The following is a 23,944-nucleotide window of genomic DNA, read 5'->3' on the forward strand; positions in this document are numbered from 1 at the left end:
AGCCTCTTAGTTAATGAATTTAATGTACCAACTTAGCATACGACTATATTATATATCATTCGAAAGCCAATTATTTGAACTTTCTGTTTTGCCGGATAGTCGATAAATCGTATGGTGCAACTTTCGTTTAATCAAGTTCGAAGGTCAAAAATTAACATATCTAAATTTTGCCAAAAATAAAAATAAATTAAACAAAAAATCTTTTCTGGATCTTGTATATAGTTTCGTTTTCTAAAAAACGTATGAATTGTACATTGTATATAACAGAATACAATAATTGAAAATCTTTAAATTAATAGTTAATTGCGCAATAGTTATAGAAAATTGTTATTCATATAAAAATCCCCCAAAAAGTTTGAATTACTGTTGAATCAAATAATTGCTTACTAAAGTAGATCAATATCTTTATTCCCAAAATAAACGCGTTTATCGTTAAAGTTTATAGTTCAAGGAAATTTTGTTCATTGATTGAAACTACAATTGTTGTATATTATCGTGGAGTACAATTCCTTCGTGAGTTATTCGCTTTAATCTTTTAAAATTTTAAGAAAAACTGTATTTGCGAAAGGGCGGAATTTTGGAAAACTGTGTAAGTTGGTCTGATTGGTTTTTAAATTAGCAGTCAGCTTTACTAGAGCCAATTGATGATGTCAAAATATTCTTCAGCAGATGGTGGAATTTTGGGAACTGATTGGTTTTTAGATTAGCAATCAGCTTCATTAGTGTCAATTGATGATGTCAAGAACTTTCTAAGCACTGAATAACGGATAGTGATTGATTTGAGCTTATTAAGTTTGACAAATACAAATATTTTGGTTTTCAATCATTTTTTTTTTCATTTTCACTGAAATTTCCTAAAAAAGGCGTTTTTTAGTGAAAGAAAAATCATTCATGTTTTATTGCATTTAATCTATGTTCTAAACGTTTTTCTTGTTTTCATACATTGTATTATTATTCGATAGACATACTAAGCAAAATTGCTTATATATTAAAAAATAAGATGTAGTTCGTCCTCGACCTTTGATCTTGATTTTACGGACATTGCACCGTAAGAATATTTTACGACGTCGACCGGATAAAAAAGATGCATGTAATTCAAATGACATGCTTTCGAATGGTGTATGATTAAGCCATATGCTTGGTGGTTGCATTTTAAATAACTTTTATAATTGATGGCACTCGCCTAATTGAAAAAAGGCCACCAACAGTAAGCACATCCCAAAAATAGTATATAAGGATATAACATTTTGTATATTAAGAAAAGTGATTGTAAACGTTTAATTAAGATACACATTAAATTATACAGATTCAGGTGAACATTCGATATCGGATCGAAAAGAAACAGAAACGCTCATATAAACCTGTGTTGTATCTCATCTTCGCAAACAATCAAGACACAGATCACAAAAAAGACAGATGTACACTTATGGATGAAATCTTTGAATATTCAAGTAAGTAACTCTAAAGTTTTTATATTATAGTTTTATAATGCATCAAGTTTGTTATGTCTATAACTCTTTATTTCTGCTTTCTATCATGCAAGACGTATTACAAGAACTCATTTTCTTGTATCTAGGTTATAATAATTATTTCTTAATATGATTCCGATTTTTCTTTAACATTAACGAAAGAGAAACGAAAGATATTAAAGTGACATTCAAACTCGTCAGTCAAAAAAAAACTTGCAATTCCATGGCAAAAAACGAAAAACGACAAAAAGGTCAAACAAAAGTAAACGAAACACAACACAGTGTGCACGAAATTGACTACTTTGGTTCAGGCTTGAAAAATGCTGATATTATTGTTTACTATTATCATAGTTTAAAAATCATTTCAAAATAAAGGAATGTATTTTCCTAATGCCTAGCTCAAATTATTTTTCGAGTTTTGGCTTTAATTTGATCCTTTTTGGTTTTATTAGCCCTCAAATATTTCTATTAGTATAGACTTTGAAATATTTTGGCCTCGATAAAAACAGAAAAGGCATTTAAAATTATTGTCGAATTGCGCACGTGGTGCAGTTAAATTGGAAACATTTACGTTATTGAAAAAAAATAATTGTAAAGAACTGAACTTATTTCAAGAAAAATAAATGAGCATAAGTACTTAACGTATTTTCTCATTTCGGCCTATGATATCTTCTAACTAAATCCATTTCTCAGACTTTTGATTTTGTTACCAAAAAACTATCGACGAAAGTTAACTTGTATTCTAACTTGAATTGTAGACTTCTCAACTGCATAATACTCAAAAAGTATAACTGTATCATAAATATGAAGTATAAACCTGTTCCTCTGATATCTTTCGCCTCTCTTTTTCAAGAGGATACTGACAAAAATGTAATACGATTAGCGATAAAATAGATGAAAAAATGTTGTTCCGGATGTCTGTTAAGTACACAGATCGATAATCAATATAAATTTTTGATGTATTGAACTGGAACTTTATACGATTGTGGTTCTTCCGTCAAATTTACAGATGTTACAAAATTCCGTTTCATTTACAGATGTTACAAAATTCCATCACATTTGCAGTTGTTACAACATTCCATCACATTTGCAGATGCTACAAAATTATGTCACATTTACAGATGTTACAAAATTACGTCACTTTTACAGATGTTACAAAATTACGTCACATTTACAGATGTTACATAATTCCGTCACATTTACAGATGTCGTCTCATTTACAGATGTAACAACATTCCGTCACATTAACAGATGCTACAAAATTACGTCACATTTACAGATGCTACAAAATTATGTCACGTTTACAGATGTTACAAACTGAACGTGCATAAACATGATGTACCCATGATACTTGTCATAGCCATGCACAATGACATTCTCTTTCGCTTTGTTATGTAGTAAACGTTTGTACGTCACAAGACACGAATGTGTTCATTATGAACATGATGAACTTTCACATTTTATGTAGTAACATTTAAGCAGTAGCCATATTCCAATCTTTTTGTTCTCGTTTAATACTATCGACAAATGCAACTTGTCAACGAAATTTTAAATTAATCAGCAGCATAAAAGGAGCCCCTTGTTCAGCAGTTGAAGCTTAGATTTTTTGGACCACCTCATGTTTTTTCGTTGGGATATCTTTTTTAGATTACGTGTAGTATTTTATGGACGGATATAGGGTTTTTTCTGTTTTGCTTAGTTGTTGTCTGTTTTCCTTCGAAATATGAATTTTTATGTTCCACTTTTTGAACTTAATACGTTTTTTTTTCTTAAACGAATATAATTTTCAAAAATGTAGATACTTTTATATTAGCTTAATGACATATCGCAATATAATTCTGAAACGATGGTCTTACAGAAAAGACAAAATTGCCATGCCATGTCATCGGAAAGAAAGTACTGTTTCTACATGGTTCTTCGCGAGTTGTATGTATTCACCATACCACTAGTGATCATACAATCAAGGTAACTGTAGATTATAATTGAAATAACAAATTATTTGTTTTTACATAAATACGTTATTATATCAATCATTCGCAATAAAACTTATACTTATCAAACAGGTTTATTTTTAAACTTTTATTGTACGGGGGAAATCTCTACAAAAGATTATCATTTAAACAAACTGTGATTCACTTTCAACTTGGTACATAGACTATGCTAATATATAGCTGAATTTAACACCTATCGATAAAAAACCGAAGCCCAAGATAAGCGTGTCTTATAAAAATTGTTCAATTTTAAATAATGCTGCAGCTAACTCAAAACGTGTTTTCACATGCAATTGATATGACATGTGTCATAACTTTGATTTACATGATGAACTTTCTTGATCTGTCCATGTCATGTTACTGAAGCTAATGTTGCACGATCGTCAGGACACATTGGGTAAACATGTTTTACGTCTTCGTTCTTTCTTTTCACACTTTCGGTCTCGATGATGACGGTTATTCCAAACACGTGTATTATACATGTTCATTGAAATCACATATTTGTTTAACTCTTTTTTTCTGATTTAAAAAAAAAACAAAGCTTGAAAATACGAATGCTGTAAAACATGTTTGATAACACTAACTGTCATCATATCTCATTCAAGAAGTTTTAGTTTGACATGGAAATTGCCATGCTCATAGGTTAAGCTGTTAGTGTGTTTTATTTCTTCTTTGTTATGCATTCTGTTCTACATATCTGTTCTGTGTTCTGTATTGTCCTCCGCATTTCATGTCTTATTAACATCTTTTTCAAGATTGTGTTTTACTTTGGTATCAAAATAGTTTGTTTAATAGTTATTTGATATAATGAATTGATCTAATTTTTTGTTTTAATCATAAATAGGAATTAGTAAAGAAAGGATTTCGAATTTTCGAAAGAGGGGATACTAACACAGAAGAAAGTGAAATCAAATACTTCATAAGAATGGCAGAATGTATGTATTCCAATAGTTCAAATGAGGATCGGTTAAGAAAAAAATTTACAACAACAGAGATAATTTCAGCTTTCTAAGTGTGAACTTTCAATTTCTATGTAGCAATTTTTCAGCAGCGACTGCATATGGAATATATATATATATATATATATATATCCCAGTTAATACTATATTCCAGGGCTTGCGTTTCTTATCATGAGTTCCTGCTTGATGCTCATAAGGAAGTTATTTAACAAAGAGTTCTAAGTTGAAATCATCCCTTCGAAATTTTACGGACGCCATCACGAGTTATGTTTCACAGATGACAACGCATATGTTCCAATCGTCGTAACCACAATCCCGTTCTCATTTCCCCCGAATTTGACAAACCGAATTAGACTTATACCGGGTTTGTACTTAGATGAGCAACATGACGTGTGTCCAGGATCTGCTTACCCTTCCGGAACACCGGCGATCATCCCCGGTTATTGGTAGGGTCCTTGCTGCTAATTTTTTGTTTTCTATGTTTTATTTTGTATAAATAAAGGCAACAGTAGTATACCGATGTTCGAAACTCATAAATCGATAGAGATAAAAACAAATCCGGGTTACAAACTAAAACTGAGGGAAACGCATCAAATATAAGAGGAGAACAACGACACAACAAAAACACAACATTAAAATGTAACACACACAGAAACGAACTATAATATAACAATGGCCATTTTCTTGACTTGGTACAGGACATTTTAAGATAAAAATGGTGGGTTGAATCTGATTTTGTGGCATGCCGCACCTCCCGCTTTTATGGCAACGTCAAACACAACATCAAAACGACAATATCACATGATACTGTTGTTTGTCTTTTGTTTTCATTGTTTTTTTATTTGCCATAACTTTATTTTCGACTTATGGGCTTGAAAGTCCCTTTGGTATTTTGTCGTCTCTCTTTTGAAATGTTTTTGTTTGCTTTCTCATCCAATAGACTAGCCATAAAACAAGGGCATTCCATATTTTGTTCGTAAAAAATAAATTATTCGAATGGGGTCATGAGTGTTCATTGTTTTTCTTTTTTTGTTTATCAGAATTGTAAAAGTATTGTTTCAACGTATGGCTATGAAAAATCCGCAGTCATTCATGCAAGCGTTTTAATTTTTAACTGTCCTTTTTCTTTTAAATGAAAACAGACTCGTTTTCCATTATCATTAAAACCGTGTCTTCCATTCACTTTCGGTCCCGTTGTTTCAATGGTTTATGATAAATAAGGGTTAGACAAGATATTGTGACGAATCAGCTATTGCGCAGTTTAATAGAACAAACATGGGGGCGGCATTAGTGGAGGAGGAATTGCTGACCATATCGGAGGATCTCCGGGTTTTTGATGGGGTTCATGTTGCTCAATCTTTTGTTTTCTTTGTATTGTAATTGGATAATGAATAGAAGAAATGGCAAGCTATGATAAGACGTAAATGTTACATCATGTGTTTTATCTAGGATTACACAGCAATATGAATCAACATATCAATAATTTAACATGCTTAATAAATGAAGCCTTTTCAAATTGTGTGGAAAAATGCTCTCTCAGGATTTTGCATATCAAATGCGAAATATAAATTATTCATAAACTAAATGAGAAATGTATTGGAAATGAGGTTTGTTACAAAAACAACTCATGCTTTTGCCAATTATAATTTGATCATGTTAACATGGTTAACAAGAACACTATAACACACACGACTGTTCAATTAATGTATGATTAACCTGTCAACACCAAGGTTGTGAATTTGAACCCTCTACGCTGCAGGTGTGCTCGACTTAAATTTTAATTGAGAAGGATTGTCAGATTTCCTGCCGAAGGTCGATGATTTTCTCCTGGCACTCCTCTGGCTTCCTCCATCAATAAAAACTGAACGCCACGAAATCGTCAATAGTGCTGAAAGTGGCGTTAAAAACCAATCAACCAACAAACCAACAAATATTACTGTTGAAAGCCTTACATCTAGAAGCAAATTGTCAATGTATTTGCAGGACAGTGACAAGCTAGAGTCAATTAGATTTTTATTTCTTTTTTTGGCATTTCTGAGTCGGATTTTGTTTTAATGTCCTGGCTTACACCTGTCTACAAGAATACGCGTCAAATTACTCGAAACATTATGATAATCCTGAATCGACTTCTTTATCTTTATTCTTATTCTGAAACGTTTTTAGTTTACCTATATTATTCAGCCATGATCCCCGCACATTAGGCGTACAAACTACAACCGTAAACAACAGAAACGTATGACACTTATTCATGCGAAAAATAGTTTGTTAAATATTTTTTTTTTATATGATTTGCATTATAATTACAAACCTTTTTTTATTTGCAGATGTGTTAGATGAGAAAGTTTTACCAGTAATTATTTCCATGCGTAATGGAGGATTGAATAAAGACGTATTAGTTAGTGCTAGCAGTTTATTACTCCCGATTATTCGATTGAAGGTACACAATTCTGTTAACAACATGATATGTGTTTAAGGCATTTTTCAAAGTGATACATGGCTTTTTCAACGTGTTCGATTCGCTCATATATGTAACAATGTATTTGATTTTAACGAAAGCAATCTCTGTATTACTTAAAAACTATTACACCAGGGTTTTCGATAGCACAAACTAGTCAAAACATTTACTAAATTTTATCATCGGTACAAGGACATCATTCGTAAATATAAATAAACATGAAGACATCTTATACGTTCAGGAATTTCACATCAAAACTTTTATGGTAATATTCTATACAAATCAGAAAAAATTCGTCATTCATCTCAAAAGCTAACCAAACCTTTTAACAGACTTATTCAGAAGGGATATAGTAACGATACTGTTGTCAGGTCATTAAAGATGGCATATTTTGGAATTAATATTGATTCACTCATAGGGTCTTTGCATTGGAAATAAACACATTTATTCTAAAACGAGTTGTTGGTGGGTTATTTGATCTTCTCATATATTTTATAATGGTATGATACTAAACCCCTAACGGGAGGGACTGTGCTTGATTTTCATATGATGAAGACATATCTTTCAATTAGTTTAATTGAGGTCTGTAGCTGGCATGTCAGTAACTGCTAGTAGTCCTTTGTTAATTCATGTATCATTGTCATTTTGCTTAGTTTCTTCTGTTACCTATTCTGAAATTGGCCTCGGACTTCTTTTAAACTGAGTTGTACTGTGCGTATTGCTGTGTGTTTGTTTATTCTACATTGACTAGAGGTATAGGGGAAGGGTTGAGATCTCACAAAACATGTTTAACCACGCCGTGCTTTTGCGCTTATCCCAAGTCAGAAGCCCCTGGCCTTTGCTAGTCCTGTATGTTCTTTTAATTTTAGTCCATTTATATGTTTCGGAGTTAAGTGTCACGTCCATTTTCACTGAACTAGTACACATTTTTGTGTAGGGGCCAGCTGAAGCCCGCCTCCGGGTGCTGGATTTTCTCGCTGTCTTGAAGACCCATTGGTAGGCTTGGGCTGTTTTCTGCTCTTTGGTCGGATTGTTGTCTCTTTGACCCATTCCCGATTTCCATTATCAATTTTATTACAATGTTGTTTAGTAATGGCCTTGCATGGTATCATTCGTTAATAATAAAAAAAATATTATGTTTTTTGTAAGTAAGAAACATATTCTATTGATGTTGTCAAAAGATGTGGTTTTTAAGATAACTCGTTTGGTGAAGGGACACTATTCGGAAGAGTGACTTTGTGCCTTTTTTATTCATCTTTTATCGTAGAAAAGCAGTCCAGACGTTACTGTATTGACACTTGAAAATGGTTCCATTGAAAAAGCAACTGAGCATATGACAAATTTAAAGACTCCTTGGACTGTCAGAAAATCAGAAACTCTTATTGTAATTAAGAATGCAGAAACAACAGAAGAAATTTCATCTATCAATGAGGTGCAAAGCAATTACGATTTCGAAGCTCTGATATGTCATTTGGTTATTGGAGGTATGTCTGTTTCAAATAATGCATCATTAAGTAAACTATATATGTGTCATGTCACTGGTACTTCATTTTCACTATGGCAAAAGAAGCTTTTATGTTGTTTTATATTTTATACGTTTTTTTTACTTTGACTATGCTTATAAAAATATACCATTTTTAAGAATCTTTATCTTTTTCAGTATTGAATATATGTTTCAATGATGATGTCTTCTTCTAACATGTGCAGAATAAATATAAAGTTCCATGTACCTTGTCATGCTGCATATAATTCCATAGTCTCAGTAACGACCACAAAGAGTGTCGTTTCCGTTAGCCGGAGTAGATGGGTCAATTTGTATAATAAGAGGTTTCAACAATTATCTTTTGTTAATCATTTTAGATGTCACGTGTACTGATGTGTCTGACTTACAAAATTAATTGCAAACCATTATTTGTGCATTAAACATTCATAAACGTACAGTAAATGTTTAATTCAAGCATATAATACCGATATAGGCGTATAAAGAACCAAATAAAGACGCTTATCGCACAGGTTTTTTTTATTTAGGTTCTTTTAATGTTAAAGCGTAAAAAAAGCGTTACTTGTGGTCAACGCTTTTGTACTGGTGCAACTCTCCTATACTGTTTTTTTTAAATACATCCGTGACGTAAATCCTTTGTTCAAACTCTCCATTATTTGTTCATCTTCATTCATCTGGACGTTTTGGGCTTTGGATATTTCCATGGGCATTTTCTCAAAAAGTGTGCACCCATGGAAATAATTCTAAAGGACGAAACGCGATATTGGATGACGATGAACACTTACTTAAACCTTAAACGTTTGATACTGGATTTTTGTTTCTCAAATTGGGATCGTTCTTATACAATGCATACCAAATATCTCATTATTGATAAACTGCTTTTATTAGCGAGTCGTACTTCCATGGTATAATATATATTATCGTATTTACTAAAATTCCACAACACTATTAATATCTGTTTTCCGATGCAGATCTAGGCTGAATTTCTGTCAAGGATAGTATCCAAGCGGGTAAAAATGAATATTTTCCGCTGAGTGCCATTCTTCTTCTGTGCATCTACAAAATATCAAACATGTTAACTCTGTTGAATTCTTTAATTTTTGTAATATAATATTGAACACATTAACATTTGTCAATAAGGAACATTAGAAAAAAATATATTTCAATTAAAGATTTGCGTTTAATTTTACCGTTTAAGATATCATTTCCTTGAAATTTGTAGTGCTGTATTTTGATTTTTGTACAGCAAAAATAGTTTGTTCCATTTAAATATGTACATTAAAAACAGAAAAAATACTCGGAAAGTTTCTACAATAATACGGTGATTAAATAAAATAAATAGTTAAAGAGTCTGAAATGGTCAAAATGGCGTATTGGGTATATCATTTGATTGTTCCGACGTTGTTATAATATGAATATAGTACTAATAAATAGAATTTAGGGGGTATGGATAATATTTAAATAAGGCTTGTGTTAACTATTGGGCGCGGTTTTATTCAAGTTTCAACAGAAACGGTAACATAATCAAAACCTTCACTATTATTATATATGTCCAGTGACAAATATAACAGTTATATTGACAGTGTAAGTGACGGCGTTAATCTTGAAAGTTTAAATAAAATAAAACAAATGATTTCCACTTAAGTTAAAGAAACACAAAACGGAATTCAGAAATGTTTTTAATTACGCGTTTTTTTTTCTAAAACTGGTTGCTTCCTTTCTGACAATAGGGAAGAGTGAAGTTTGCTTGTATTGCTATTTAAGACGCATCTAAAATATATATAACATTTCTTTCGTTGTCATGGGCAAAGGGAAAGAAAAAAATGTCGGATTCTACATGAAAGACTGTTTTCTTGTTTAATTTTATTTGATCTAATAGAATGGTTTGATATATTTAGAATCACATTGAGTTTCTGAAAAGACTTATTATTGCGCACACCCTTATTAGTTTAATAACATAGACTAGAGTGTTACATACCTGAAAATTTATTCTAGTTTCATTTTCTCAGACGATTCTACATCCAAGATTTATCAAACGAAAAACACACATAGTCCATTAATATGCTGTCCCAGGTTAGGGGGAGGGTTTGGTGACATCTAACTAGTTTAACCCCACCACATTCTGTATTTGCCTGTCCCAAGTTAGGAACCTGTAATTAAGTGGTTGTCGTTTGTTGCTGTGTTGCATATTTCGTTAATTATTTTGTACATAAATTCGTTAGTTTTCTCGTTTGAATTTATTTTACATTTCCATTTCGGGGCTTACTATGCGGTGTGGGCTTTGTTCATTGTTGAAGGCCGTACGGTGACCTATAGTTGTTAATTTGTGTGTCATTTGGTCTAGTTGGAGAGTTGTATCATTTACGAAAATTTTGCATTAATCGTTCCTGCCCATCAAAAATCAATCTTTTCAATCATTGGTATGAAGGTTTTTGTCCATTTTCTATTCAACCGTAGTGGATAGTTCAGTAAAAATCATATTAGTCTTAAGTTCATAGAAGAATGACATGAAAATTATGAATAATGCAGTTTTTTTTATATTGTCCTTACACATATGACGATTTTTCCCATTTTGTAGCTTTAAAAAGAAATAAAAGAAAAACGTTTGGCCAGTGCTTTTTTGATATATTAAAAAAAAACAAAACAAAAAACAAATAAAAAACATCTGACTAAAAATGCATATATAGAGTTTATAAATTAAGAATACTGCCTTTATTGTTCTTCCTAATTTGATTCAAATCCAGGTTCAACAAGCATAGCCTTCTAAAATAAAGACAACGGATTTTGGACATCTATCTATGCATACTATCCTACTGTCTGTCAATACATTTATTTTTGGCATTGCACAAGTCATGTCTTCTTTGACTGTCCATGACGTTAAAATACTAAATCCCTGGGATGTGTTTTAGTTGATTTTGTTCCCTGATGCATGAATTTTTATTATTAATTATTTTTGGCTTTTTACTAGCTGTCAGTAACTGCGAGTACTCTCAAATCGTCCTTTCTTGTTAATTTGACCTGTTGATACTATTTGTAATACTTCTTTGTTATTTAATGTTTACTTATTCAGGGTTATATCTGGTCTATATGTAACACTCCCAAACGTGTTCATCCCCCCAAACGTGTCCTATTCCCCCAAACGTGTCTATTCTCCCCAAACGTGTCCGTAATCTTCAACATTGCCCAAACGTGTCCGATTTTATAACCCCCAATCGTGTCCGATAATTGTTATTCGCCAAAACGTGTCCACTGTTAAAAACGCCAGAACGTCTGACGTCTTTTCGCACTAATACATGTATGTCCTAAATGACATCAATAACGTTTACGGCAATTCTATGATGGGGGACACAGTTGATGAAGTGGTCATTTATTATCATTAGTTTCTTCAATGCCGGTTGTTAATGATTATCATAATTGCAAATTTAATCTGTAACATATGAATTAACTTTTGACTGAAATGCTCATTGTCCAGTTGCAAGTATTTCATGCTGATTTAGAGCGAACATACAAATAATTTTAGTTCAGTTGAATTAATCGTTTACTAAGTGAATTATTGTGTACTAATAAACTCCGATGATGCCTTTTATATTAAACCGAATATTGCACGGCGGGCTTTCCACAGAATTGACTTCCCTTTTTTCAACAGTTCTGGTATTTCAAAAGTTCTTCAAGTCATAAACTGTTTATCAGGTTTTTTAATAAATTTTAGGTTTCGAGCATCACAAAAGACACACAAATTAAACAAGAGACATAACGTCCAGTGCCAAATATTTCATGTATTATTTGAACGACATCATGTTAACAATAAATACTGTACATAGGTTTTATTATCATACCCGGAATTTAGGATTGGGCCTAAATTTTTACGGTTATTTCGGGATTAACACTAGTTGGGATTTTAATCTAAAAAATTAAAGAGCCAGTAAAGACCGATCTTTTTATGACTTAAGTAAGAAACTGCTTCAATCTCCGTTATGTAATAGAGGCCGTTTTAAATAAAAGTTGCGGAAATAAAAAAACAATGTTGCCTTCCAAAATAGAAATGATGGCACCATGAAAGAGTGAAATGCTACAAAGGTTTTAATGCGCAGAGAAAGTGACATTCTCCCTACAGAAGGTATCTGATTTAATATCGACAATTTAACTGAGCATGGCTGCTTACATTTACATCCAACAAAGCCGAACAGACGCCCCCACTTTTACCCAGCCTGGTTATACTGCCGGTTTAAAAAAGACCTAAAGTAATTTATTTCTATTTTATAATGAAATAGTAAAATGAGTATACGTTAATGAAAAAGCAATAACCAAATAACAGACGCATTTATAATATGGACCGAATGAAAGTTCCAGTAAAAGAAAATAATTAAGCTTGATATGGACACGTTTGGGGGATTGGACACGTTTGGGGGATTGGGCACGTTTTGGTGTTTATACAAATGACACGCTTTTGGCGCCATTTTACATTAAGACATGTTTTGCAGTTCAGTGACGTCATGTGGACACGTTTGGGGGAATCGGACACGTTTGGGGGGAAGGACACGTTTCTGAGTGTTACATATATACCAGCTTTGATAAGTGTTTGGTATTACTATAAATTTTCACTTATATGAACATCAAAATTATTTATTTTGTAAAAATATTTCCTTTCTCCTTTTAAACTGTATACCTAACAACAACTTTATTTTCATTTACCTGTGTATAATATTATTGTAAATGGCGGATTTTTGTTAAAGGTTATTGTTGATTTTCTGAAATTTTTTAACATTTCACAGCGGTATAATACTGTTACTATAATAATTCATCCCTTATTTTATTGATTTTGTGTTTACATTGTATCATAGATCAAATTTATTCGTTCAGTGTATGTTCACTTGTGTTAATATGTCTTTTGTTTGAGTTAAGCCATTTCAATTGATATTTTATAGTGTGTCTTTCTATGTTGTAATGTTACACTATTGTTTCAGATAAGGGTGAAGGTTTGGTACCATTAAAACGTTTAAACCCGCTGCAATTGTTTGCACCTGTCCTAAGTCAAGAATCTGATGTTCAGTAGTTGTCGTTTGTTGATGTGGTTCATAAGTGTTTCTCGTTTCTCTTTTTTTTTATATAGATTAGATCGTTGGTTTTCCCGTTTGAATGGTTTTACACAAGTAATTTTTGGGGCCTTTTATAACTTACTGTGCGGTGTGAGCCAAGGCTCCGTGTTGAAGACCGTACTTTGACCTATAATGGTTTACTTTTATAAAGTGTGACTTAGATGGAGAGTTGTCTCGTTGGCACTCATACCACATCTTCTTATATCTAAAGATATTTTACAAATGTTGAATTCAAGGCAACAATAAAAATAATATTGATGAATTGCTATTGTTTCAATAAAAATGCATTTGGTTTTTTTCCATTGTAATACCATCTATCTCGTTCGTATCTAAATACTATGTAACATTCGTAAATACACTATCTATTGTGAAATCATTTAATTTTTATTGCAGTCTCAATTGCGAACAAACATATAGTATATGTAAGTTTATATTAACATGCTAAGAAAACATTGTTTTACATTGACTTTCTTCAAAGAAACAGAACTTGCATTGTACTAAAGACAAAGCAACATGAAACACAACAAATTCCCGGGGTTATCTCGGGTGCTCCGATTTGCAGAAAAATTAAGATGCTTCTTTAGAGTAGAAGGTCATACACCGAAAATGAGAACTGACATATAACTGATCTTGGGAAAAGTTGGAATATAGATTTGGTTAATGTCTCTTTTCCAACAATAAGACATATCTAAAATTTCAAACCGGTAGCAAATGGAATGTTCCTAACACAAAACAATTTCAACGTAAATATTGATCTTTTTTAAACTATCTTAATAAACAATAACTCGTATCATTGGCTTTATACGTTTTATAACTACTTGATATTGATTGAGTGATGATTTATGTTTTACGCTATTGTAAGCACCTTTGGTTAATTCGTGGTGCTTAGTTTTTTTGTTGGTGGAGGAAGCCGGAGAGAACAACCGACCTTCGACAGGAACACTTCTTGATACACATCGCTTAGATTATTTTGTAAATGTTTTTATCCTGCAATCAGCCAACTATTGTACAAATAACAGGTACACACATACATTTTTGCTTTATTTGTACTTGTACAAATAAAGTCTCATGTTACCCCTCTTCCATGCTGAGCAAGCGGTAATGGGATATTTCTTTTTGCGTACCAGTTAATTTTGGGGTTTTCTTCGCGGTCCGCGTTTAAACTATGTCGATTTATTTGAAAAACTAGAGACAATGATTTAGATTTTAACAACTAAAGTTTCAAGTGTTTGGTGTAAATTTCAAGATAAAAACAATAAATGTACATTGTCGGAAAATATAAAATTTATTTGTACTCGCTGCGAAACAGGAGAAAAGCTCGACGAGCCTCGCTTTTCGTTCTGTTTCTAAAGCTCATACAAATAAATTTTATATTTTTCGACAATGAACATATATTGTATATATATATATATGTATATATATATTGACTTAAAGGAAGTTAACTCCTCTGTTTCGAAATTACAAGCTTTTGAAAAGACTGTTAAAAAGGGATAATATATAAAAAACAGAAATTAAAAAGCACAAAAAAATGAAAGGTACGTGACCTTGGTTTTTGAGATATAGTCGATTAAAAATTTGGCGGGAAATAATTCTCTCTAGATTTTTCATATATTTAACATTGACACCTTTTTCTTTCAAAAACTATGAGAAATAAAAAGGATGTTATAAGATTTTCAGCAATACCTTTTTAAACTATATGTAATAAAATTATGGAAAAAATAGTTAGCGTGAATTATTTCATTGGCATCACATGGAAAAACTGGAGGATTCCGAATATCTGACAAAAAGTCTAAAACAAGACAAACGAATATCCTTAAGTAAAGAATACCAACAATTTTAGGAGACAGACAAAGAAGAGTATGTAAACGTATTATCGATGTACCTTTTGAAGATTGAAAAATGGCGCATTCCAGAAGACGCTTTTAAATTGACGTTTGATCATCGATCTATAGAATACATTTATGAACAGGTAATTTAAGTAAAGAAATATATTAAACTGCATGCCTTCCATTTATAAGATAACGCAATTAAATTGTACATCGTTCAAGTGAATTCTAATGACTGCCTTTATCAAACTAATGGTTTTTATTTAGGACAATTAGTTCAATAACGTATTTAGAATGAGAAGTTTCATACTAGTGCCGAATCTGAGATGTTTTCGTTTTACAATATAAAAATAAGTTGATGTTGTATGATTGCCAATGAGACAACTATCCACATAGGTTCAAATAAAATGGATGTAAGCAATAATAGGCAACCGTAAGGTATTCAACACTGATAAAATCCCATACCGGATAGTCGGCTATAAAATGCCCCGACATGAAAAATATGAAACAATTCAAATGAGAAACCTAACTGTCTAATTCACTTGTAATTTATAACAAAACTATTTACGAAAAACTGACATGATAGAGACGAACCATCGTGAAATGGACTTACTAAATTATATTCAATTGTTTCCTTTGTGTGCCTAATTTCATTTAGTTTGAATTAGCTAATTTACTGATTTCTGTTCACTAATGGAATTAATTTAAAAACTTACCTTCAATTTTTGTAACTTTTATATGCCATCACTGGGAATCGAACCCCTCCTTGAAATCTGTTATATGTGACTGACATCGACACATCCATGAAACCTCTCGGCTACCAATGGGTTGCAAGTTGGATGTCTATTTTATATATATAAACGAACATAGGATACTCATCGCTACAACGGACACACAGGGCTTGTACCTTTATATATACATAATAGGCAATCGTATAGTATAAATCAATAGCCGCCAGGTTAACGTGGTTAAGATCAATGAGTTGAAGATTCAAGTTAAAGGTAGAAAGAGACTTGTCGGTTTAGGTTCGAATCCCTGTATTCTTTTTGATGTATCTTTTCTTCTTTAGTTTTTCCGTTTTTCTTATTTTGTATGTTAGTGTGAATATTTTTGTAATAGCTGGTTTTCCCGTTTATGTTTTTGGATTATTATTGGCCAATTCGGGTATTTGATAAAAAATGATTACATTCAATATATCCATTTTTTGTTTTATATTTATATAATATTATTTCATCTGTTTTACTACATGTCTTTACAAATGCTTAATCGCAAATACCTATGCGAGTAAATTGTGATGTGCCAATAATAAGGGTTCTTGCTAGAAATTTTGGTAACATACTTATTATATATACTTAAAAATAAATTCGAACATGTCTTATTTTGTAAATTAAGGATGATATTCAGATGCATAATAATTCAAAGACGGACGTGTTATGTTATATTTGTATTTCCTTAACTAATTAATTGTGAACCTTGTTAATGCATCGTTGCACATGATAACATGTCTATTTATATTCACTTACAATACCTTCTAATTAAGAAAAGGCTTTAATTTTGAAAAGAAATGAACACAATAGTTTAAGTAATAGATACAATGGATAAGCGTAGATTCATGAAAAACAAACCATTCGCCCTCCGGGCTCATGGTTTCTTTTTCAAGAATCTACGCTTATCCATTGTATCTATATTACGTAATATATGACCGCTTATAGGATTTGACAACTGCATTTGCTAGTGGATTACGGGCTGATTTGGTAGCATTGTCTAGGTTAACTGATATGCCAACAGATTGGAAGGAAAAAGGTGAATATATTATTTTGATAATAATTTTAAACATTAGTTGAAATTCTCAGTAACAATATAAGAGTACCACAAACAAGTTTATTGAAATGTGTACATCAATGATAAAAGAAAATAGATAAGCCAATAGAACAAAATGGTGATTAACACTACCTCCAACTCCAACATTTATAGTTAGTTAATCCATTTTCCTTGTTTGTTTCAAAAATATATATCACACATATATAATAACTATTTTCGAACGATCGATCGAGCATACTGAAACTGATGGCCGTATATATGTTATCGTTAATATAATCAGCCATGTTGTCAAGTAAATGTTTAGTCTACTTTAATTTTGTGTCAAACAAAAAACTGATTTTTAAATGCTCTGTACTATATTAATCTATATTATCACTTTTTTACACATTAACAGTTTTATTTTTTTCCAGTAAACAAATGTAAATGATGACTTTTAGATAGTGTATCTAATGACGAGGAAGACCTATGTGACTATGTGATCATTCAATGTGTTTACTTTAAAAAAAGAAATCATCCTATTATCTTTACTATAACTCGTGAGTTTTAGCTACACTGTTGTCATAACAAAATATATTTCATTTAACTATACTGTACTAAGGCCTGATGTATTTTAATAGATATCAAACGAGCAGTCTCGAATTCCGATGTCATTGGACTCATATATTTAGCATTACTGCGGAAACAGTTTTATTCTGGGGCAACTCAGCTTATAGATACAGGATTTGTAAGTCAGTTTTTAAGTTAAGCTTTCAAAAATATAATTTGCTAGTCAATTAAAAGGTTACATGAAGTTTACAGTTATTGTTACTCTGTGTAGTATGCAACCTGCACATGTGTTAATTCATGTAATATGCGATTCTAACCATTTTTTTATTGGAACCTTTATCAGAATGCATAACCACATATCACTAAGATTGGTTTCGAATGCAGACCATAAATTTAGGTTACCGTTACAGATCAACTGTTTCACCCATGACATCTAGTGGCAATCTTATTGCCAACCATTACGGTTTTAAGTGTTTTATATTTTGATTTAAAATGCTGGTCTGTATATGTTTTCAATTTTCATTTGTGTTTTTTATTTTTTTTCCGTACTTTATTTGAGCGTACGGTTTTTGCATGTAGTTTAACTTCAGCTAGATTCATATGTACGTTTTTTTACGGAAATGATATGCGAATGTCAATATGAAAAAGAAGATATAGAAGAGTTAAAAATGGACCTAACCCATGCTGTACAGTAAGCTATAAACTGGTTAGATTTGTAACTTTAACCACAGCGTATACTATTGTTGTTTTATTTTTGTTATATGTATATAAATATTGTTTAAGGTTTGGAAATTGATTATGTATTTCATGTAGTTAATATTGAAAAATTGAGAGCCTTATTGAATATCGGTTTGATCCAAATTAGTAACTCTCTAAAAATAAAGAAATAATCATTATCATAATTATTAAATGTATTATTATTATCAGTATCAGTACAGAACACCTAAGACAGATAACTCTTACTCATAGACTGTTTCATTGCAGCGTTTTAAAATCACATGCAATATGCAAGAATTTAAAAGATCCAGATCAGAACATTTACCTTGTTACTAAGAGCAGATGTACACCTATTTGTTATTCGTTTTATCTTTTAACCCATTTATAGTAACACATTTTCCATAAATGAATCGTCAAAGAGACCAAAAAGGAAATTTTCAAAGCAAAATTAATTTGAAAAAAGAAAAGCAGGAGATCCGATTTTTTTAAAGGGTCAAATACAGAGAAACAGAAGGAACCAGACGTATTTGGCATCTTTAATGACCACTACAGCTATATTCATAACTACATTGATATAGCAGCAGAGACTGAGATCATTGATCCTGTTTATCGGAAACACAGTCCTAGGTTGTGGGGAGAAATATAGTTGAACTAGATCAGTAGGGGAAAAGTTATTTGGGCTTAGTGGCATTTTTAGGGTCTTCCTTACTTCTAGAAAGAACAAATGGGCTCACGAAAAAGAAATGACTTCGTGTGGTCTATAAGGAATTTAAAAAGTATGCCTGTGCTGTCTTACAACTTTTACGAAATTATTAAAATGACTCCAATCAGAAATATGAGTATCCTATTGTTATAGTTAGTCTGTCTCTATTACCACGTTTTTGTTTTAGATAGCAAAGAGGGTACACAATACGACTCGTGTTTATACCAACCGAAAGTAAAAACGCCTAACAATAAAATTATAACCAAATAAACAAATAAACCAAGGACAATTCTGCTTCTATTCGTATCAAATTGATTAAAATCAAACCAGGATTGTCTCCACGATACTTTTTTTGAAAACCGTAGTTTTGAATGAAATACACTTAGGAGCGTAAAACTATAGGTTTCGAATAATTTATATATGACATGTGAATTTGTGTGTTGAAAAACGCTGGCAAGTTACTTTTTTTATGCAATTATGAAAATTTAAGGACATGATTTATATTCATATAAAAAGTAAGAAGATACCAATGGGATAATCGACCACTAGTGCATCATTTACAAGTCGAAGAACAAAGACAACAAAAAAAAAAAAAAAAAAAAAAAAAAAAAAAAAAAAAAAAACCTTCAGATTCAGTCCACAAAACATTACACAGAAACTAAGAATTGATCACTCAAACATTTTTTTCAATAAGAAAAAAAACTATGTCACTCAACTCTCAGTTTTCAACTTTATCTTGACAGGTGTAGAAAATAAACAGGTGTCTTCTATTCCGTCCGCCACTTTTTTGGGAAAGTAAAATCTAAATTTAGAACCATTGTTGAAACTGAAACTAAACATGTATGATAAAAATAGAACATGTTATTTCTGCTTTATCAAATTCTAATTTCGAAGGGATACCGAAATTTTTTTTTATTGTGTGTTGTGTATCTTTCCGAAGTTGTGAATGCAATTTTGAAGTAACGTTTTTCTTCTCAAGTTTCAATTCAAGATTATGACTGAATAGCGTATATACATGTATATATAAGGGGTCCCAAAACTTGTAAACGCAATTTGATATTTGGTGAAATGAGAGTTGAAATGAGTTAAGACTCTTAAATTTTGATAGCATTTTAAAGACTGATGTGTTTTAATCTAAAAAAAACAATTGTATCCAATTTTCATAACCTCTGCATAAATACTATCAAATTCTATATTTAACGAACTTGATTATACATGAGGATCTCGCACGTGGACCAACAAAATAGAAAATCTTGAAAATGTAACAATATCTGCTGTTTTTTATGATTTCCCTATGTATTTTTGTATTTTTTGGCGTCTCATGCTGTCAATTTTAACAGCTCGTATCTCAAAAACGAAAGCAGTTACCCCCTTTTTTATTTTTATTTTATTTTGTACTTTAACAAGCAGAATCCGTATGTGAAATTGAAAAAAAAAATCTGCGGAGGACTTAATTACGTTCACTTCGTCTTAGTAGAAACGATGCCTTTTCTTAAATTTGTATGGAGCTACATGTATTTTTTGTCTCTGATAACAGATAATTTATATATTTTGTTTGCATGGAATTTGTCTATATGTCACAATGTGTGTTTATATTGTTGTATGGTCGATTTGTAAATATGTAAAACATGTTTACTAAATATCGACTCTAAATAAACTTTGAATTCAATTCATAACAAGCCAAATAACCGAGGCCTTGGTCAAAAGACAACAACTCATGGCCTGCTCACGAGTTTCTTGCCAAAAATACATTCATCGTCCTCGAGGTCAAAGTTCAAGGTCACATGAAGTAAAGGGTATCGATGAACTTAAATTCGCCTCAGTTATCACTATTAACTATGCTGTTGTCAATTTAGGATTCATTTTTTAAAATATTAAAATATATACCCCTATATCCATATTTCTAAAACTTCCAAGCTTGGCCGATATTAGCAAGCACAAGATGCCATATTTGAGTTGCTAAATCTTTTAAACCAATTGTTCAAATCTTTTGATATTTTTATAAGATGTTTAGCTAGGCCTCGATTATCAATGTGAGAAAAATAAGAAAAATTAAACGACAGTGTTTTTGGGGTTATAGTGTTGGGTATCCCCTTAATATCTATGTTCGAAAATCGAATGTTAAGTCTGCTTACCCTTCCGGAGGACCATGGATCCCAGTCGGTTTTTGATGAGTTTTGTGTTGCTTAGTCATAAGCTTTTGATGTTGTGTTTTGAAAACTGTTATTTATCTTTTGATCGCTTTTCCTTTTTTGCCATGGCATTGTCAATATAGATAAGAAGATATGGTATGAGTGCCAATGAGACAACTCTCCATCCAAGTCATAATGTATAAAAGTTAACAATTATAGGTACGTGTACGGACTTCAACACGGAGCAGTTTGATTTCGACTTTTGAGTTTGAATATCCCTTTTGAATCTTTCGTCTCTATTTTTAAACATTCCACAAATAATATTGAACGCTACAAATCGAAAGATGAACTTAGCAAATCGAATGATGGACATTCAAATGTTAAATTTCGAATATCAAAAATCGAAGGTTAAACATTGTTATATATCGAAATAGTAATTAGAATGTTGTGATCGATGTTGATCGATGTTGATTGATAAAGATCGAATGATCAATATTCAAAATCGAAAAGTAGAGTGTTTAATAAGTCATAATCTAACTATTTAATGTAGACAATCCAAATCAAAATAATGAAATGTTGAAGCTAAATGTTTTAAATCGAATATTTGAATATTGAATTTCGAAATAGAATGCTAATAATTGAAATCAAAGCGGAGTGTTCAAATCGTATATTGATTGGTTTAAATCAAATGTTGACAATTTGAATTGTTTAACATTCAATTTGAAATTTTGAATGTTGAATATTGCACTAGTTGACATAGTTTGATCTGAAATGGTAATTTTGAATTGAACAGCTCTGAATTGACTGAACAATATATTATTTAGTCGTTATCAGTTGTTCAGTCTTTTTTCAGGATTATCCTTTGCGGTGCACTCGGTACTGTTTAGATATTGTTTGCAGACAATTGCGATCGGTACAGACTATTTTCAGTAGTTATTGTTTTCCTTTACACATCAACATCATTCTGAATTGTACGAACATCTACTGAAAAGTGCTGAATTGTCTGCAGTCGAGTTGGATGAACAGTACTGAATTTACCGCAGTGGAAAATTGACAGAAAGCCTTCACATGACTGAATAATGATGTGTTTAGACTTTTCACATGAAGTTAAGATTAATATAAGTATTTGAGACTAACATTCATTTACTGGTGTTGAAATCCAACCTTAAAATTAAAAATTTGATGCTGAATGATAAAAATAGTTTGAATGCTCAAAATGTGAATGTTGAATGTTGATATCTCATTTCAATGCTAAAATTATATATTGAAAAATTAAAAGTTTCATGTAGAAGGGGAATGTTGAAAATTGATAATTGAATATTAATTGAAATCTAATTTTGATTTCGATAAATGTTAAACTCAAATGTTGAATTTTGATAATCAAATGATTACTTTGTTTACTTGATTTCAGTTATTTCAATTGAATGTTAAATGTTAAAAACACAATGTTACAAATTAAATGTTGAACATTCGAAAGTTGAATGTTGAGTCCAATAAAAAAAAATCAAGCTTTTAAACATTTATTTGAAAACAAATTAAATGTTGAATGTTTAACGTACGTATACGACAACTGCTAATCATTTATAGTATACAGTTTTACAGTATTTGCTTCTGCTAAAAAAAAATTGATTTGAACGGAAACTCACATAAGGTTTCATAAAGTTACACATGTCGATAACATCGTTATTATAATCAGTGCTACGTGTTGTTGTTGAAAGCATTTAGATCTAAAATTAAGTTTTACGTGTTTTTGTCTAATCTTACATCCAAGGACATCGATTACTAAAACGAATCATTTGGAATCTGAAACAACAATACATATTTATAGATTCAAAGTAATTTTGTTTTGGTTTACAGTGTCCTGTGTGGGGAGGGGGGGCAGGGGACGAATATTCCAAAGTTGCCAAAATAGGTCCAATTATGATTCGTATCTTCAATTTTTTCAGATTCGCATTCGTCATATTTTAGTCGGATGCAAAATTCTACAGGCTGCCAGTGATGATAAGAAGAATGAGCAAATACAAAGGGAGACATCACAGAGATTAAAACTGTAAGGGAAATACCAAAGCAGATATCATACTGATTGTTTAAAAGATGGCGCAGCCGTTTGTCAAATTGCGAATTCATTTAATTGCATTTGACTAAGTTTCAATACTTCTAAATCGAAATGATGGTGTAATAAATGATGATTCAGAAAGCTCATTTATTTCTAATATACTTTCTAACATAATTTTTTATGTGATTAAGTGTAGGGTAAAATAAAGTTTTTGAGTTTTGGGTAATTGAAACTTCAAGGAACAGTCTATATTTTAACCTCATAAATTTAGTTTTTTTAATGCATAGTTGATGTGGTCCGTTTTCACTCGTGATTTGTCCATTAATAGCGAACTTCACAAAAACACGCAAGAGTAACTGACTGCGGATGTATTTTCTTATTTAAATGCTAGCAATTTTGTAAACAATATCTGAGGACTTTGGTTAATAATATACAAAGCTCATTGCTAATGTTAGTTCATGCAAACAAACCATTGTTGATAACTAGTATAGATTGGATGTGAATATATTTAACATTTACGTATTGTACTACCCCATAACTTCGAAATGAAATTTCTTAAATTATTCAGCCATAAGAGAGAGGCAAGAGAAAACAAAAAGACATTCAACCTCACAAACCGACGAAAAGACAAACAACAGTACACAACACGCAACATAGAAAACTAAAGACTGA

General features: G+C 31.4%; 1 protein-coding gene across 34 annotated transcripts in view; it reads left to right on the forward strand.

Moving 5' to 3' along the window:
- LOC127712112 (uncharacterized) overlaps nt 1-23,944 on the forward strand; it is a 468,529-nt gene that overhangs the window by 112,014 nt on the left and 332,571 nt on the right. For 5 of the 34 annotated variants that reach the window (XM_052218369.1, XM_052218364.1, XM_052218365.1 and 2 more), the window contains exons 20-22: nt 17,010-17,100; nt 17,736-17,842; nt 23,163-23,266. The exons of 22 other annotated variants lie outside the window; for them this stretch is intronic. In XM_052218369.1, the coding sequence (XP_052074329.1) occupies nt 17,010-17,100; nt 17,736-17,842; nt 23,163-23,266 (302 nt within the window). Of the gene's footprint in view, nt 1-1,306; nt 1,452-3,327; nt 3,435-4,304; nt 4,396-6,743; nt 6,857-8,141; nt 8,359-13,864; nt 13,894-15,311; nt 15,441-17,009; nt 17,101-17,735; nt 17,843-23,162; nt 23,267-23,944 lie in introns of all 34 variants that reach the window. 7 more of the 34 variants (XM_052218349.1, XM_052218354.1, XM_052218350.1 and 4 more) reach the window with 6 other exon arrangements.

This window comes from Mytilus californianus, unplaced genomic scaffold, assembly GCF_021869535.1.
Source record: "Mytilus californianus isolate M0D057914Y unplaced genomic scaffold, xbMytCali1.0.p SCAF_8, whole genome shotgun sequence".
Lineage (NCBI taxonomy): Eukaryota > Metazoa > Mollusca > Bivalvia > Mytilida > Mytilidae > Mytilus > Mytilus californianus.